Here is a 15,998-nt window from a genome sequence, read left to right on the forward strand (position 1 = left end):
AGGGTTCCACAGCCACGGGAGCCGGGCTGTGTCCCCAGGAGCTGACAGGGACAGCACCACCCCTGTGTTTTGTTCTTCAAAGAAAGGGCAGTGCTGACTTCATTGTGGAGCTTCAAAGGCGTAATTCCAGCTCCTCTCTGAAGAGGAAGCAAAGTTTACAATGTGCTGGAGGGCTGCAGTTCCGCTCCGGGCTCCCTGAGCAGCTGAGGAAGGAGCAGATAAGTGCTGGGTACATGGCAAACCAAGTTTATTACTGACATTACAGTGTACATGTGGGTTTGCAATGCTGCTGCCAGCCTTAGACTTTATTGATTTTTCTTTTCCAAGTTAAATGTACAGGAACTGAATAATTTCTACTGAGCTACAACAAGATGTCAGGAATGCAGTAATGCTTCGACCAGGAGCAGTTTCCTTGCACTAACAGATTAAGATTTGCAATCTTACCAACACGGATTTGCACACCTGATTTCTTTTGATCTACATTCAACACTACACAAGGTTTTTTTTTCCTCTTCCCCCTCTCAACTCCAGCAGTCCGGGATGAGGAATGGGGCGTTGACACCAGGTCTGTGCTCCCTGATGTGCACCAGGGTGTCCTGGGGCTGCCCTGCCCTGCACAGCCCGGGCACTGCCGGGGTTTGGCAATGTGGGTACAGCACGGGAAAGAGGGGCTCCTTGCAAACATTACCCAGAGAGAGAAAACAGTATTTTGGGGGGGCCAAAAAGAGAGCAGGTAGCTTGAAGTGGGATGGGGAAGAGGTGTCTTGCTAATGGCAGAGCCCCGAGGGGAGGCAGCCTCTCCACATCCCCCATGTCCTGTCTCGTCACCCACAGCCAAACACCTGCACCAGTTCCTCTCCAAAGTCATTATTTTCAACCTGTTCAGCCCATCGACAATCCTGAAAGATAACTTTCATAAAGAGAACTCATCTCCTTCACCCCTGAGGCTCTCCACACTCTCCTGCCAGCAGCATAAGGCCACGGGCACCAGCTGCTGCCCAGGGGAGCCAAACACCCTGTGCTGAGCCCCAGGCGCTGCTGAGGAGAGCAGAGGATGGCATAAGGCACCTTTTAGCTCCACAATCTGGAAACACCTCGGGAAATCCGTGCAGAGCCGTTCCCACATGCACAGCACGCTGCCCAGCCAAGGGCTCCGTCCCAGAGGGGCTGCAGGGAGGCAGGGCACAGCCTGTGTGCTCACCCCTCACCCACGGCCTGCTGATCACTGCTGCCGGCCCTCAGAAAGGGCTCACCCCTCACCCACGGCCTGCTGATCACTGCTGCCGGCCCTCAGAAAGGGCTCACCCCTCACCCACGGCCTGCTGATCACTGCAGCCAGCCCTCAGAAAGGGCTCACCCCTCACCCACGGCCTGCTGATCACTGCTGCCGGCCCTCAGAAAGGGCTCACCCCTCACCCACGGCCTGCTGATCACTGCTGCCGGCCCTCAGAAAGGGCTCACCCCTCACCCACGGCCTGCTGATCACTGCTGCCGGCCCTCAGAAAGGGCTCACCCCTCACCCACGGCCTGCTGATCACTGCTGCCGGCCCTCAGAAAGGGGGAACGGGGGCTCTGTGCTCCCAGCCCCTTCCCAGAGCGGGGCTGGGGTCCTGCTGGGGCAGGGCAGGCAGTGGGGCAGCCCCTGCCCTGTAACCCAGCTCTGCTCCCGGGAGCTGCAGCTCAGCTGGGCCACCTTCACTCACTGCCAGAGGAAACAATGAAGAGCTTAAAGGACTTTTCTGTAGTGCTTTAGATACACTCTGAATGGCCAGAGTGGGCTTTGGAGGAGGCCAGGGGTGCTGCCCACCCCACCACAGCAGAGCCTGCTCCACCTGCAGCCCCAGGGACACCCCAGGGCTTTGGAGGATTCCTTTGGAGGATTCCTTTGGAGGATTCCTTTGGAGCATGTCCTTCACACGGTGACACTGCCACGCTGGGGACACCAAACCCAGCCCAGGGGGACCTGGGCCAGCCCCACTCCCCAGTGCTGAGCCTCAGTGGAGCTGCAGCCCTGGGCTCCCTCCTGGCAGCAGATGTGGGGTCAGCCCCACTGCCAGGCCTGTCCAAAGGGGTTTTGTAGCATCTCCGTGCTCCGTGGGGCAGGGCTGGCCCTGCTCCTCCTGCTCCTGCCACATCCACGGCTGCAGCTGGGGAGAGCTGTGTTCTCAGGGTTCTCAGGGTTTGCTTTTAAATCCCACCCTCTCCCCTGTGCAGAGCTGCTTGGGGTGCAAAATGGGCTTTTACTGCCTGGGCAGGAGCTGCTGGTGAGGGGGAGGTTCCTAAACTAACTGGAAACACATGGGACTTCATTAAAAAACAACAAAAAACAACAAAACAAATGTTTTTGCTTCAACAGCAAAGCCAACAAACAATTTCCAGCCACAGTCCATTGTCCCACGGTGGGAGCAGCTGATGCTGGGCAGCTGGGGAGGGGGTTCCTGGCACCCCCACCATGAGCCATGAGATGCTTCCACAGGGGCCCTGAGCATCCCACGGGGCTCAGTCTGGGACACCCACAAAGCCAAAACACCCCATGTAAAAAGTAAAAAAAGAAGTAACAGAAGCCTAAATGCTGCAGGTAAGAAACAAGAGTTAAAATTCTTCCAGTCCTTTCTCATAGGAGCAGGGACGGCAGGCAGCCGGAGCCAGGCTCAGAGCAAGCAAGAAAAGGAGCTTTGGTCACATTTTTCTTATGAGAATCGCTGGTGAGTAACAATAATAATAATAATAATAACAACAACAATAATAATAAAAAATAAAAATAAAAAGGGCTTTAAAATACGCCTTGTAAAAGCAACCAGTGAAGAGCAGAGCACAAAGCATCTCACGTGGACACCGAAGGACAGGCGTAGGCACCTCAGAAAGGTCCGAGCTGGGCGGGAGGGGAGCGGCCAGCGGGGCTCAGAAATTGCTGAAAATCTCCCGTTTCTTGTTCCAGTCCATCTGCGGCGCTCGCTTCTTCACACGCTTGGCCCTCACCTTCTCCTTGGCCTCGGCCGCCGTGGGGCTCAGGCTCAGCCCGCTCTCCTCAAACGGGTCCTTCTTGTCCGTGTCACCGTCCTGGAAGGGACAGAGCTGCCGGCACTGCCAGGCACTGCAGCGCCCACAGCCCCCACTGCAGGGACTGCAAACCCCCCAGCTCTGCCCCGTGCCATGGCACTGCAGTGCCCAGGGCTCCTCAGCTCCCTGAGATGGATCCCCCACCCGCCCGCCCCGCGCACCACTCAGACCCTGACAAACCCCCAGGATCACCAGCTGTGCCCCATGGCACAGGCCCTCAGGGCATCTCCAGGCTGCAAACCCCCCAGGATCACCCCATGGCACAGCACTGCAGTGCCCAGGGCCCCTCAGGGCATCCCCAGGCTGGAAACCCCAGGATCACCAGCTGTGCCCCATGCCACTGCCCCTGAGGGCATCACCAAGGCTCCAAACCCCCCAGCTGTGCCCCACACCTGCAGCCCCACATTTCTCCCCACAGAGAAAAGCAAGGCACAAGTCTTCCCAGGAATATTTCTGGGGCTCACGTTCTCTGAAGCTCAGAGAAAGAAAACACAATTCCTGTCATTTGCTGTGCCCGTGTTGGTGCAAAAGGAGAATGCAATACAGAAATCGTTTCCCCACAGTGAGGGTGCTTTGTTTCCTTGGCCTGTCAGGACCAGATGTGTGTGTGTGTCAGGACTGTTGGGTGACAGGCACAAGATTCTGGGCAGTGTGTGCAGAGCTGAGTGCTGGGCAGATTCAGTTTTAGATGTATAGAATAATATAGCATAATAAAGTAATTAATAATATAGTATCATAAAGTAATTAATAATATAGTACAATAAAGTCATTAATAATATAGTACAATAAAGTCATTAATAATATAGTATAATAAAGTCATTAATTAGCCTGCTGATATCAATGGAGTCAGGTGTATCTTTCTCTCCCCTTCATCAGGGGCATCCCAGCACATCAGTGCCATGCCCACCTTGTCACCCAGGTGTTCCCCTGGGGACTGGCACCTCCCTGGGCACCTCCAGGGCTCAACAACCCTCCCAGGAAGGGTTTCCTCCATCCTGCACAACAAGCAAAAGCCCTGGGGTGTTTTTTTAGGTCAGAGCCCCCTTCCTGTGCCGTGCCCAGGGTTCCACCGGCAGCACAGCCCTGAAGAGCCCCAGGGTGTGTCCCTGGCAGGAGGGCTCCAGCACTGCCCCTTCTCCACCTTCTCCCCGCCAGGGACTCTGCCTGGGGGTGCAGTGACCCTGCAGCAGCCCCAGGGTGGCTCGGGGACACACAAGGCTCCCCAGAGGACAGGACACAGCCCGGAGCTCCCAGGGCAGAGCATTGCATCGGGCCATGCATTATTCAGGGCTCACAGGGAGAGGGGCAGATTGCAGGCGCTGGGCACAGCTGCTGCCCGAGGGGCTCTGGGTGCTCACAGAGGCCACCTGAGCACCTGGGGCTGGCACATTGCTGCTCCCAGGGCTCCTGGGGCAGGGCACAGCGTGGCGGAGACCCCACAGGGCACCTGCATGGAGACTCTGCTCTATTTATAGCAGAACCTTGTGCTACAGATAAATTTCTGTGCACATTGCAAATCCCCACTTCGTATTTTAAGAGGAAAAAAAACTGCTGAATTATTAACGCCTGAGAATGCCAATCTTGTGTTGACTTTTGGCTGCCACTTCACCTTGCCCAACGAGTTTTGCCCCTTTGCAGTGCTGAGCCACACCACAGAAACCCCTTCAGCCCAGCCTGCCACCAAAACCAGCTCCTCCCCTCCTTTAAACACTGTGAGAAATTCACTGTGCTCCAAACTAAAAAAATTATAAATTAAAAATATTATATAAAGCCAGTTCTGGCTTTAGTCCTGCTAGCAGCTCTTGAGCCTCACAGCTCTGTTCCTCATGGGTCCCCAGCCTTGCTGTAGCTCGCCAGTGTAATTAGCTGAGATCCCAAATCCTGCAGACATCCCTTCATCTCCCAAACTATCCCAGCAGGAATCACTGCCCAAGGAGCTCCCAGGGAACCCCCCGGTGCAAGGACGAGAGGAAAGCCTGGGTTTGGTCGCTGGGTGGGTACAGTGAACCCAAATCTGGGAGATAAACTGGAACCTCATCCCTGCGCAGCACTGTGGGCAGGACTGCACCCACAGCAGGCTGTGCAGGGGACAGGAGGTGTTTCTTTGGGGTTTTTACCTCGGATTCCTTCCCAGGGCTCTGCAGGTCGCTGTGAGATGAAGATGTGGATCCCCCGTTCAGCTGGAGGAAAGGAAAATGTCAGTGTGGTGTGTGCCAGGCAGAGCTGGACACAATAAACCCCCAGGGATGGCATGGGGCCTGCAGGGAGGGGATGCTGCTGCTCAGGGGAGCCCCTGGGACCCCACAGACCCCCCAGCCCCAGCAGAACCGGGACAGCACCTCCTCCTCTCTCCCTGGCACCGAATGGGGCTGAAACTGCCCTTGTCCAACCCCTGAATTAGAGCTGCAGTGGGCAGTAATTAAAAGCAGGCAGCAATTAAAAGCAGGCAGCAATTAAACCAGGCAGCAGCAAAGCTGAGCTAAATGAGCCCTGGGGACCTGAGCATCCAGGCACAGGAGGGAGCCAGGGACAGCCCCTGATCCCTCCTGCTCACTCCAGCCCTTCCTGGGGCAGGTGAGGACTCACCTGAGTCTGTGCAGATCCATTTGTCATGGGCTGGGGTGGCACACCTGGACACAGCAAACACACACAGAGCACACAGTGAGCACCCTGAGCTGGGGCTGCTGCCTCAGCAGCACCACCTGGCACGCACCCACCCTTGCTGCTCCTGCCCACCCCACCAGCTCATCCTGTCCCCTCACTCTGTGCTGTTTCCACACAAAAGCCTTTCCCCTCTCCCTGGGCCCTTCTAGAACCACATCCCCTGAATTCACTCCACTTCACCCCTTTGATCAGAGGAAAACACCTGCCAGGAGGAGGACCAAGTAACCTTCTAGAGCCACTATCCTGCCCTTTTTTCTTTTTTTTTACCATTAGTTTTTTTTCATAAATTCGTTAATCAAAAATCTTAAAAGCCAGCTCAAAAATCTCCATGAAAATCCCCATCATGGTGTTGTCACAGCAGTGTCTGACACACAACCTGCTCTCCAGGCACTCTGGATTTTTTTTTTTTGCTCACTTCCAATGATTTACTCTAACAATAGCCCACACAATGGCAAATTTCATGCATTTAAGCTGCCAGTCACCACGATCAAGTCACTGCCCCAGGCATTACCGTGTCTCTGTCCCAGACTAACAGATGTGTTAATTGGGACAGGATTAATAACTGAATCATGTCAAGCCTGGATGCTTTCCCTAGGGACTGCTTGGGGGCTGCATCACTGCAGACTGCAGGAATTTCTGGGGCAAAGCAGAAAAATAAACTTAAATCATGATTTTTGAGAGCGTGCTGGTGCAAAAACCTCTGTGTGGGTTTGGGATCCTTAAATATTTTATTGCAGTGAATGCTGGACTCGTGTTTAGAGCAGGATAAGCTCTGAGCAATGAGCATCAGAAGAGCCAGCTCACACAGAAGTGATGTTTATGTCTCTGGTATCATAAGTAGCTAAATTTTTAATTATTTAAATGAAAAACAAGCTTCAGATGACAAGGAATAGAAAAGTGGGACTGGACTTCAAAACCAAATTAGCCACATCTAGAAATACTTCACCTAAAAGGCACTCATTTGGTGAAAGGCTGAGGTGCTCAGGGTGAGCTGCAGGGCTTGGGAAGTGCCAGTCTGAGGTCAAAGCAGCTCAGTTCAAGAGGACAATTATTATTATTATTATTATTATTATTATTATTATTATTATTATTATTACTATTACTATTACTATTATTTCCTCTCACCCAGCAAACAGCAGGATTTACCAGAGCCCTTTGTTACCTGGCAGGTGCCAAACTCTGCTCCCTGTGAACGCAGGGCCGCAGCCCCCAGCCTCCCTCCCCAGTCCCCTCCTGGAACAAGGGCTCCTTTGTGGCAGTGCCAGCAGCCAGCCCTGCTCCTCCTGCAGCATCTGACACCCTGTGGCTCCCCAGCAGTGCCTGACCCATTTCTGGGGACAAATCTGCCCATTGAGCACCCCAGGGAGTCAGATAAGGAGCAGCTGTGCTGGGAAACAGAGCTGGGCATTGAGCAGGGCACAGGCCAGGCTGGAGCAGGGCAGGGGATGAGCAGCTTTCCCTGCCAGGTTTCAGCAGCCAGGAGAACAATTCCTGCCCCAGCCATGCCCTGCTCAGCCGGCGTGGAGCCCTTCCCTCTGCACGGGGACTCTGCAGTGCCCACGGCTCCTTCACTGGAGCAAAGAGCAGCCAGGGAACACAGAATTGTGGAGTGACTGGGGTTGGAACGGAGCTTGAACTCACCCAGGGACACCTTCCACTGGAGCAGCCCTGTCCAACCTGGCTTTGAAGGGTCCCCCCATTGATGATGATAAACCATCAACCAATCACCCACCAAATTTTACGTTCTTGTAGCTTATAAAAAGCATGACAGTGAAGATGTCAAGATGGCTGCCACACACAGCCAAGGACAAAAGACTTAGTCCTAACCTTGCTGTTAGTTTTTGCTGGGTACATACATGCAAGTACCCGTGCTCCAGTATCCCAAAGCCCAGCACACCTCAGTGCCCGGGTGGCAGCGAGTTCCAGAGTTAATTATTCACCGTGTAAAAGCCACAAAGTGGTTTTTGGCAGGGGGACGCTGTATTCTCAGTATTTATAAATAGCTGGGTGGTGCTCAGGAAACCAGTGAGGGATGAGGCAGGAGGGAAATGTGACTGTGCCTCGCTCCCTCCCGGGATCCCACCCTGAGCCACCCTGGGAAAGGAAGGCCTCACCTTTGCTGTGCTCCTCCGTGGGGGTCACCCCCAGCTTCTTGAAGTACTCGTCTGTCTCGGGGTCCACCACCAGCAGCCTGGCCTCGCTCTCCCTGGCCTTGATGTGGGACACCACCTCCGAGTGCCGCAGCCCCTCCACGTTTATCCCGTTCACCTGCACAGGGACAGCATCACAGCCCAAACCCGGCCCACGGGGCTGCTCCTGCCTCCCAGACCCTTCTCTTTCCCTATGGGATTGTGGCATTTTCCTTTCTCTGTTCCTGTTGGGATGACAGGAAGGCTACAGGCTTCTTCCTTCCCCCTCTCCTAAACCCCCCAGAGCATCCTCCGTGTTACCTCACGCCTTTGGCTGCATCCCAAACACATCCATGGGCAACCACACAGCCCAGGCTCCCCCCAAAACGCTCTGCCTGCCCCCTCTGCTGCTGCCAAGCCCAGCCTTCCCCTTGGACGCGCCCCAAATCTCAGGCTCCCCGTGGGCACAGGGGGCTGGGTGCACCCCCGTGTCCTGGAGCATCACTGTGCCACCCTCCATCCCTCTGCGAGGGAAACCTGAGATTTTGTGCCCCTGATGGGCGAGTCCCTGTGCCTGGGACCGGGATTCATCCCTCCCTGCCCTGCCCTGCGTGAGAGCCAGGACCTCCAGGGAACTCGATCCCGATTGTTCCGGCAGGAGGGGACAATGGTGACTCGGGACATTGTTCGGTGAATAAATCACCCTTTGTCCCACCGGGAAGGGCCCGACAGCCTCGGCACGACCCAGGGCTCCTCCTCATCCAAAGGGACGAGCAGAGCCCGGGCTCCACACTCTGGGGTCCCCTCTGCAGGGAAGGAGGCTCCCCTGCGCCCCAGGGCACAGCTGCAAGGGCTGGGGTGAGGAGAAACCCCTTCCAGGCTCTGCCCCTCATGCCAGCTCCCAGCCCTGCTCCATCCCTGTCCTGCCACTCCAGCTCACCCCAATCCATGCCAGGGCTGCTCTCCCCCACCCTGGCACAGAGCTGGGGGACATCAAATATTTATCCCAGCCCCAAAGAGCAGGCAGGGAGGGGATCGGGTTTCTGAGCTCACCAGCTCACCCCGAGCTGCTTTGTGTGTGCCAGGCCCTGGGCCAAGCCCATCAATAAATAACAGGACCCCTGGATGTGACACCAGCCCGGCAGTGCCACCCGCGCCCGGCGCCCGGCCCGGCCCCACGCTGCTCCCAGCATTAAACTTTCAGCTGCTGGGGCCAGGCACAGCTCCCACTGCCTGGGCAGCAATTCCTCATGGGGCTGGAAGGCAGGAGAGTGCTGTGCTCCCAGGATTATCCCAGCTCACACTCCTCCAGGGGTGCCAATCCCATTCCTGCTCTGAGCCGGCAGTGAGGGCCACAGCTCGGTCCCTCTGGGGTGGTTTTGGGGTTCAGCCTCCTGGGGAACTGCCCAAGCAAGGCATACCCACGTGCTCTCATAGGGAAAGGGGTGATGGCTGCTGTGTCTGCCCCGACAGGCAGCTCTGGATGGGGGCACCTTCTTCTCCAGGAACAACACAACACACGAGCCAAAGAGAGGGCAACTCCCAGCCCCATCCTGGGCAAGAAGTGCTCTCCAGCACATGGTAACCAGCAAGATGCTTCCAAGAACACTTTTCCCTCATCTTTCATAATTTTGTGTCTTAAAATCTCTGCAAAGCCTCTTCCCCTATGTTTCCAAGCATTCCCTGGCAGGGCATCAGCTCAGCTGGGCAGCACCAACCTGGCCCTGTGCCCACTGTCACCTGCCCGACCCTCCCTGGTGCCAGCCAGAGCCAGCACAGCACCTTGGGGACACGGGTGGGGGAATGGCAGGACTCAGCAGCCTTGGAGGGCTTTTCCAGCCTAAAAACAACTCCAAGTTTCTACTCTGTGATCCTACCCAGAGCTCCCACTTGGCAGAGAGGAGCGAGCACAGAGCCGAGCAGCCGTGCCAGCCCTGGCACTCCGATTAGAGCCACACAGGGCGATCAGGTGGGGAAGGTGACGGGCTGGGGGCTGTCCCAGCTTGCCCAGGGTCCCACCCCTGCTGCTGGCCCCTCGTTGTTACCTCCACCAGGCGGTCCTGGGGCCGCAGGCCTGCCCTGGCTGCGGGCGAGTCGGGATCCACGGAGCGGATGAACTGCCCCGGCCGCGACTTCTCGCTGTGCAGGTTGAAGCCGTAGCCATTGGGGCCTTTCTTCAGGTGGCACAGGCGTGGGCACAGCTCCTTCTGGCCGTTCAGGTCCTGCTTCATGGAGGAGAGGGTGGGAGAGACGAGGCACGGGGTTAATGGATGGCTTTGGGGTGGCTCCAGGCAGATGTGACTGTAAATAGAGCCCCGAGGAAGCGCCCTATCTGCCCCCCGTCCTCAGCCTGGGGACAGCTTAACAAATGGATTTCCTCTCATTGAGTCTATTTTCGAAACCCAATTGTCCAAAAGCACTCCAGAAAAATGAAAACAAAACAAAAAATGCATTTCCTTCAGCAGGAGTGGCTCAGAGTCATCCACCCATAGGCTGGGACCCCCCCGGGCAGGGAGGAACCAAGGCCCAGTTGTGCTCTGGCCAGGCCCACCCAGACCTGGGATTAACCTCAGCCCGGTATTTAAGGCAGGGCCACTCCCTTGGTCTCGGTGACACCAGCATCACCCTCTGGTGCCATCATCCCAGTCCCTCCTCGCTGGGAGGGGATGAACCCGAACATCCAAGAGCTCCCTGCAGCTGGGGAAGGCTGAGCTGGGCAGGATGAACAGCACAGGAGCACGGGAGGAGCTCAGTGCTTCCCCTCATGCCATGGAGAATGCTTTATGGCTCCTCAGGGCAGCCGGGGAGCAACAAATCCTGGTTTTCTGCAGGTCCTCAGGACCCACTACATTCCCACCAGCAGCCCTCGTGCCAGGCAGCCCCAGCTTGTGGCACCACATCCCTGCCAAAGGCACCTCAGAGATCCAGGGCGCTCATTTTCACCCAGGCTTTAAGGAAAACATCCCCCCTGGATGAGTTTTAACCTCCCTGAGCAGGAGCAGCACTGCTCCCTGCCTGCCCACGGAGAGGATTTGTCTGGGATCACATTCTCAGGGAAATCTCTCCCAGCCTTTCCCTCCAAATTAAAAATCCAGGCAGCAATTTCCTCCTCCTTCCTCCCTTGGCTGAAAGGCACCATGAAACTCCAAACCTCCCAACTCCTTCACCCCCTCAAGGAAGGATTTTACAGAGACAACAAAGTGGGGTCACACAGAGTGATCTACCAGGGATCCCTGTGCTGGGGGATGGAATTCGCACAGAATCCCAGATGGGGAGGAAAGGACCTTAAAGATCCCCTGGTTCAGTCCCCAGACACCTCCCACTGTCCCAGGTGCTCCCAGCCCCAATTTCCAGCCTGGCCTGGGCACTGCCAGGGGTGCAGGGGCAGCCCCAGCTGCTCTGGGCAATCCTGGCTGTGGCTGCAATGCCCAGCGGGGACAGACGTGGATCAGGGCTCAGCACCAGCCTGAGCAGCCCCACCCCAGCATCCAGGAAGAATCAGGGACGCAAAATGACCAGCCTGTACACACAGAACGGCTCAGGAGGGAAGGAACCACTGAGGGTCATCCAAGTCCAACCTCCCTGTTCAAGCAGAATTCCCCAGAGCCCATCACTCAGGATTGAGTCTTTCCTCTGGCACATGAGGGGCACCTTAGCCACCAAATTCCTCAAAAACTGCCCACACAAGGGTCACCACCAGCAATGCCCATCACAGGCACAGGGGCACACTCAAAACTGCTCCTGAATTTTACAGAGATTCCCCCAGCAAATGAGCTCTTTATTAAAAACCAGCTGGTGGTGTTGACATCTCACGCCCAGATGGGTTCATAAAGGGGAATAAGGATTGTATCAGCGACAGCCCCAGCCAGGATGGGGCTCCAAGGCCCTACTCTACCTGCTCACACCAGGGCAGCCCTGCAGCCCCATCCTCCCCTGCGCACCGTGAACCCTGCTGCACTTTTCCCATGGCCCCAGAGCAGGCAGTTCACCCTATCTGCAAACATTTCCAGCCTGCCTCCGAGCTCTTCAGGCTCTGAGGAAAACAGGAAATGATTCAACGGCAGTGACCTTAAAGGACACCCAGGGCTCTGTGTGCAGGACAAGGGGAGCGCCTCTGGGGTCACCAAAGTGCAGCTGGGATCACCCAAATCCACCTGGCATCACCTCTTCGGGTTCAAAAAGGACCTTCTAAAGCCATTTTCCTCCTGCTCCATCCCTGCGGGGTCAGAGCTCCTGCAGCAGTGTGAAAACACAGAGAAATCACTGAGAATCACCCAAAAATCTGGGCTGGGGGTGCTGTCCCAGCGTGGGGATCCCTTGGGGACACCCGGGCAGGGTCAGTCCCTCCTCCTCCTCCAGGGATCAGCAGTGAAATCAAATTCCTCACTAACCAAAGCCCCGAGGGAACAGCTTCCCTGCAGGATCCCCAGGCTGGGAGCTGCTGATTTGTGCCACAAAATCCTGCGTGGGCTTGTGCTGCTCTCACGGCAAAATCTTCAATTTAAGGCCCTGAACTGGAACGACTCCAAGACATTTATTTTTAAATACATACATATAAAAAAAAAAATCCCAATTCAGCATCTGTTCCGGGCAGAAATCCTCGGGGAAAACTGCTTATCCCCCTGCAGAGATGATCCAGGGCTTTTGCTGGGCTCTTAAACCTCCCAGCTAACGCAGTGCTTGGCTGCTGGAACAAACAGCGTTTGGAGCTGAGCTCTGCAAAGCCCCTCTCCGGGATCAGGCAGGGCTGAGCCCCTGCTCACACCCCCAGCACTGGAGCCACAGCCAGCCAGCTCCTCTTTATTCTCCTTTTGCCTGGCTGTGTTCTGGGCAGACATTTCCCCATCTCCCGGGGGGATGCGGCCTTTGTGAAACCCGAGTTTCCCTGGAAGAGCAGCGTTGTTCTCGGGGCTTCCCAGGATCCTGCCTGGGAAGGGCTCCGGGGGAAGGCTGCTCCCTTCTCTCAGCCAGCGCTGCACAGGGTCGAGTTACAGCCACATGCGTGCTGCAAGGCAACACAACTCAACTGCTTGTTTTTTTTGGTGTCACAAAGCCAAAAATTGCCCACACGCCAAAAAAAACTAAAAAACAAACAAACAAAAAAAAAAAACAAAACAAAACAAAACAAAAAACTAAAAAAGAAATAAATTAAAAAAATCCAAAAAAACCCACAAAACCAAAACAAAGCAAAACAAAAAAACCAACAGAAAAAAAAAAACCCAAAACACTGCAAAATGAAGATTTTACCAAAAAGAAAAAATAAACCTGCAAAATGAAGATTTTGCCCCCAAAAAACTCTGCCAAATGAAGATTTTGCCAAAAAAAAAACAACTGCAAAATGAAGATTTTTGGGAAAAAAAAACAACCTGCAAAATGAAGATTTTGCAAAAAAACCCCTGCAAAATGAAGATTTTGCCAAAAAAACAAAACCTGCAAAATGAAGATTTTGCCAAGAAAAAACCTGCAAAATGAAGATTTTGCTAAAAGAAAAAAACTGCAAAATGAAAATTTTGCAAAAAAAAACAAACTGCAAAATGAACATTTTGCCAAAAAAACACCTGCAAAATGAATTTATTTTTATCCCCCCAGGAATCCAGGCACTTGCAGTGAGTGCACGATCAGGGCACACTCCATCCCAGTCTGTGCCATGCCCAGCAATGTCTGTGCAGGTAAATGCTGCCTGCATGGTGCAGTGCACTCACAGCCCAGCCCTGGGGCTGCAGCTTGGCCCAAAGCTGCTGCGTTTTCCAAGGAAAACCTTTCGGAAGCTCAGCTCAAGCTGCTCCATTTAACAACGCACAAACAAGACGTTAAATAACAATGAAACGCTCTCAGAAAAAACTTTAAAAACCCGATTGGGTGTTGCCAGCTCTCACAATCTCATGGCAACTCTTTGCAGCATCTGATTTTTTATTTCCCGGGGAGTTTCCAGCGCTGCTGACGGGATCTGGGGTCCCTCGGGGGCTCACCTGGGCTCACCTGGGCTCACCCAGAGCCAAGCGCAGCTCCCTGGGGCTGCCCTGGGTGCCCCTTGGCCCGTGGGTGCCCCAGGCTGGCTCTGTGCCACCCCTGCAGTGAGCAGGGCTGCTCCCATTTGGGGGCTGGAGTCACGAATGCCACCAGCCCTGATTAACGAGGGGGTTCCACACCATTAATTAGCACGTGGCAGCTCCAGGAAAGCAGAACCCAGAAGCGCCAAAAGGAGCTGAACTCTGTCATCCAACCAAACCCACAAAAACCCTTGCCCAGTTCAACCCCAGTGCCAGGGACCCTCCTGTGCCACTGCGACCCAGCCCTGAGGCACAGCCCAGCCCAGGGATGTCCCCTGCTCCCCACTGCCCCAAAGGGCTCACCAAACCAACCTGCACCTTCACACCACCCCAGCCTGGCCCTGAGCAGGGACAGGGACAAAAAGGACATTTCAGAGCCAGCCCAGAAAGCTGCAGGAGCACCCAGGGTCTCTCCACACTGGTGGCCAGGTCCCAGGACTGTCCCCAGCCCCTCTGCCCCACAAAGGGCTAAAATGCTTTGAAAGCCACGGTTTAGGGCTTGATTCCTAATAAAAATAAGATAAAAAAATAGGGCTTTATTCCTAAATAAAAATAAAATTTAAAATAAAATAAAGAAATTTTAAAAAATATTCCATACCAGTGCCAGTGTGAACACCAGGTCCTCCAGGAGAGGAGGAGGAGGGAGAGGAGGAGGAAGAGGAGGAGGAAGAGGAGGGCACACACACACACAGAGCTACTCTAGAGGCCGAGGCCAGGCTGGTACCATCACCCTGGGTCCTGGTGGCTCCTGCAGTGCCTTGGCCACAATGTGATCCCAGATCCCCTCGCAGGCTGGCAGGGCAGGGTGTCCCTGGGGTGTCCCTGGGGTGTCCTGGGGTGTCCCTGGGGTGTCCCTGGGGTGTCCTGGGGTGTCCTGGGGTGTCCCTGGGGTGTCCTGGGGTGTCCTGGGGTGTCCCAGGTGGCAGCAGCAGCTCCTGCCCGCAGTGGGGATTTGCTGGAACTCCACCAAGCTCATCTCCTGGCTGTGCCACAATAATCACCGGGATCAGGGCTCCTAATCAGCTCAGCCCTGCCTGGGACCCCCTCCCCCTGTCCCCCATGCCCACCCCAGGGGCTCTGCCCACAGGATCCAGCCAGCCCTGCTGGGAACTGCAGTGTCACAGACATCTTCTATGAAATATCCCTTCTCTAGGGTTTTTCCTCCTGAGAAGCTGAGAGGCCTCAGGAACAAAATGTAACCAATGGTTATCTGCTGCTGTGGGATGCAACAGGTGCATCTGTGATTGGTCTCGTGTGGTTGTTTCTAATTAATGGCCAATCACAGCCCAGCTGGCTCAGACTCTCTGTCCGAGCCACAAGCCTTCGTTATCACTTTTTCTATTCTATTCTTAGCTAGCCTTCTGATGAAACCTTTTCTTCTATTCTTTTAGTATAGTTTTGATATAATATATATGATGAAATAATAAATCAGCCTTCTGACACATGGAGTGAGATCCTGGTCTCTCCCTCATCCTGGGAGCCCTGTGACACGGTCACACTGCAGCCCCTGGATGCACTCCAGGATCACCCAGGACAGGTCAAACCTTTCCATCCCTGCTTGGCAGGGCTGGAGAAAACCCAGGCAGGAGCACTCCTGCCTAATTTACATTGCTGACATACTTTCAGCCAGCAGCCACGGTGTTTCCTCTCCTTTTCCTGTGGTTTTGGGCAGAAAATGGCTCCTCTGCTCCCTCCAAAACAAACCTCAGCTGCAGAACCCACCAGGGCTGGGGGACAGCGGGTCCTGCCCTGCCCTGGGGACACCTGGGGATGTCCTGAGGGGACAGAGAACACTGCTCAGAGCCCTGGTGTGCATGCCCACCTCCAGCTGGGACTTTGCATCCCCTGCACTTTGGATATGCAGGCAGCAGCACTGGGGGATGCGGGGCAGGGGATGCACAACCTCAGGGCTGGGGGGCACAAATGTAGGATCCTGACCCCAACCCAAACCCCAGCAGGCACAGGAGTGAGGGGCAACACTGGGAGCCTGGAAAGAGCCAAGGAAGGGGAGAAACCAGTGCAGGAAGGGAACCCAGGGGTTACTGCACCACCAGAACAAGGGTGGTTTGTTTTTTTTTTACAACCCCAGTCAGGG

General features: G+C 55.1%; 1 protein-coding gene across 2 annotated transcripts in view; it reads right to left on the reverse strand.

Moving 5' to 3' along the window:
- Positions 1-2,756: 2,756 nt before the first annotated feature.
- SLC9A3R2 (SLC9A3 regulator 2) overlaps positions 2,757-15,998 on the reverse strand; it is a 33,663-nt gene continuing 20,421 nt past the window's right edge. Inside the window, exons 3-7 of one of the 2 annotated variants that reach the window (XM_030958337.1) lie at positions 9,899-10,075; positions 7,839-7,992; positions 5,647-5,690; positions 5,178-5,240; positions 2,757-3,060 (exon numbers count right to left, since the gene is read on the reverse strand). In XM_030958337.1, coding sequence (XP_030814197.1) covers positions 2,902-3,060; positions 5,178-5,240; positions 5,647-5,690; positions 7,839-7,992; positions 9,899-10,075 — 597 coding nt within the window. In that variant the 3' untranslated portion in view covers positions 2,757-2,901. Of the gene's footprint in view, positions 3,061-5,177; positions 5,241-5,646; positions 5,691-7,838; positions 7,993-9,898; positions 10,079-15,998 lie in introns of both variants that reach the window. The other variant, XM_030958336.1, reaches the window with a different exon arrangement.

Source organism: Camarhynchus parvulus, chromosome 14 (genome assembly GCF_901933205.1).
Source record: "Camarhynchus parvulus chromosome 14, STF_HiC, whole genome shotgun sequence".
In the NCBI taxonomy this organism is placed as follows: domain Eukaryota; kingdom Metazoa; phylum Chordata; class Aves; order Passeriformes; family Thraupidae; genus Camarhynchus; species Camarhynchus parvulus.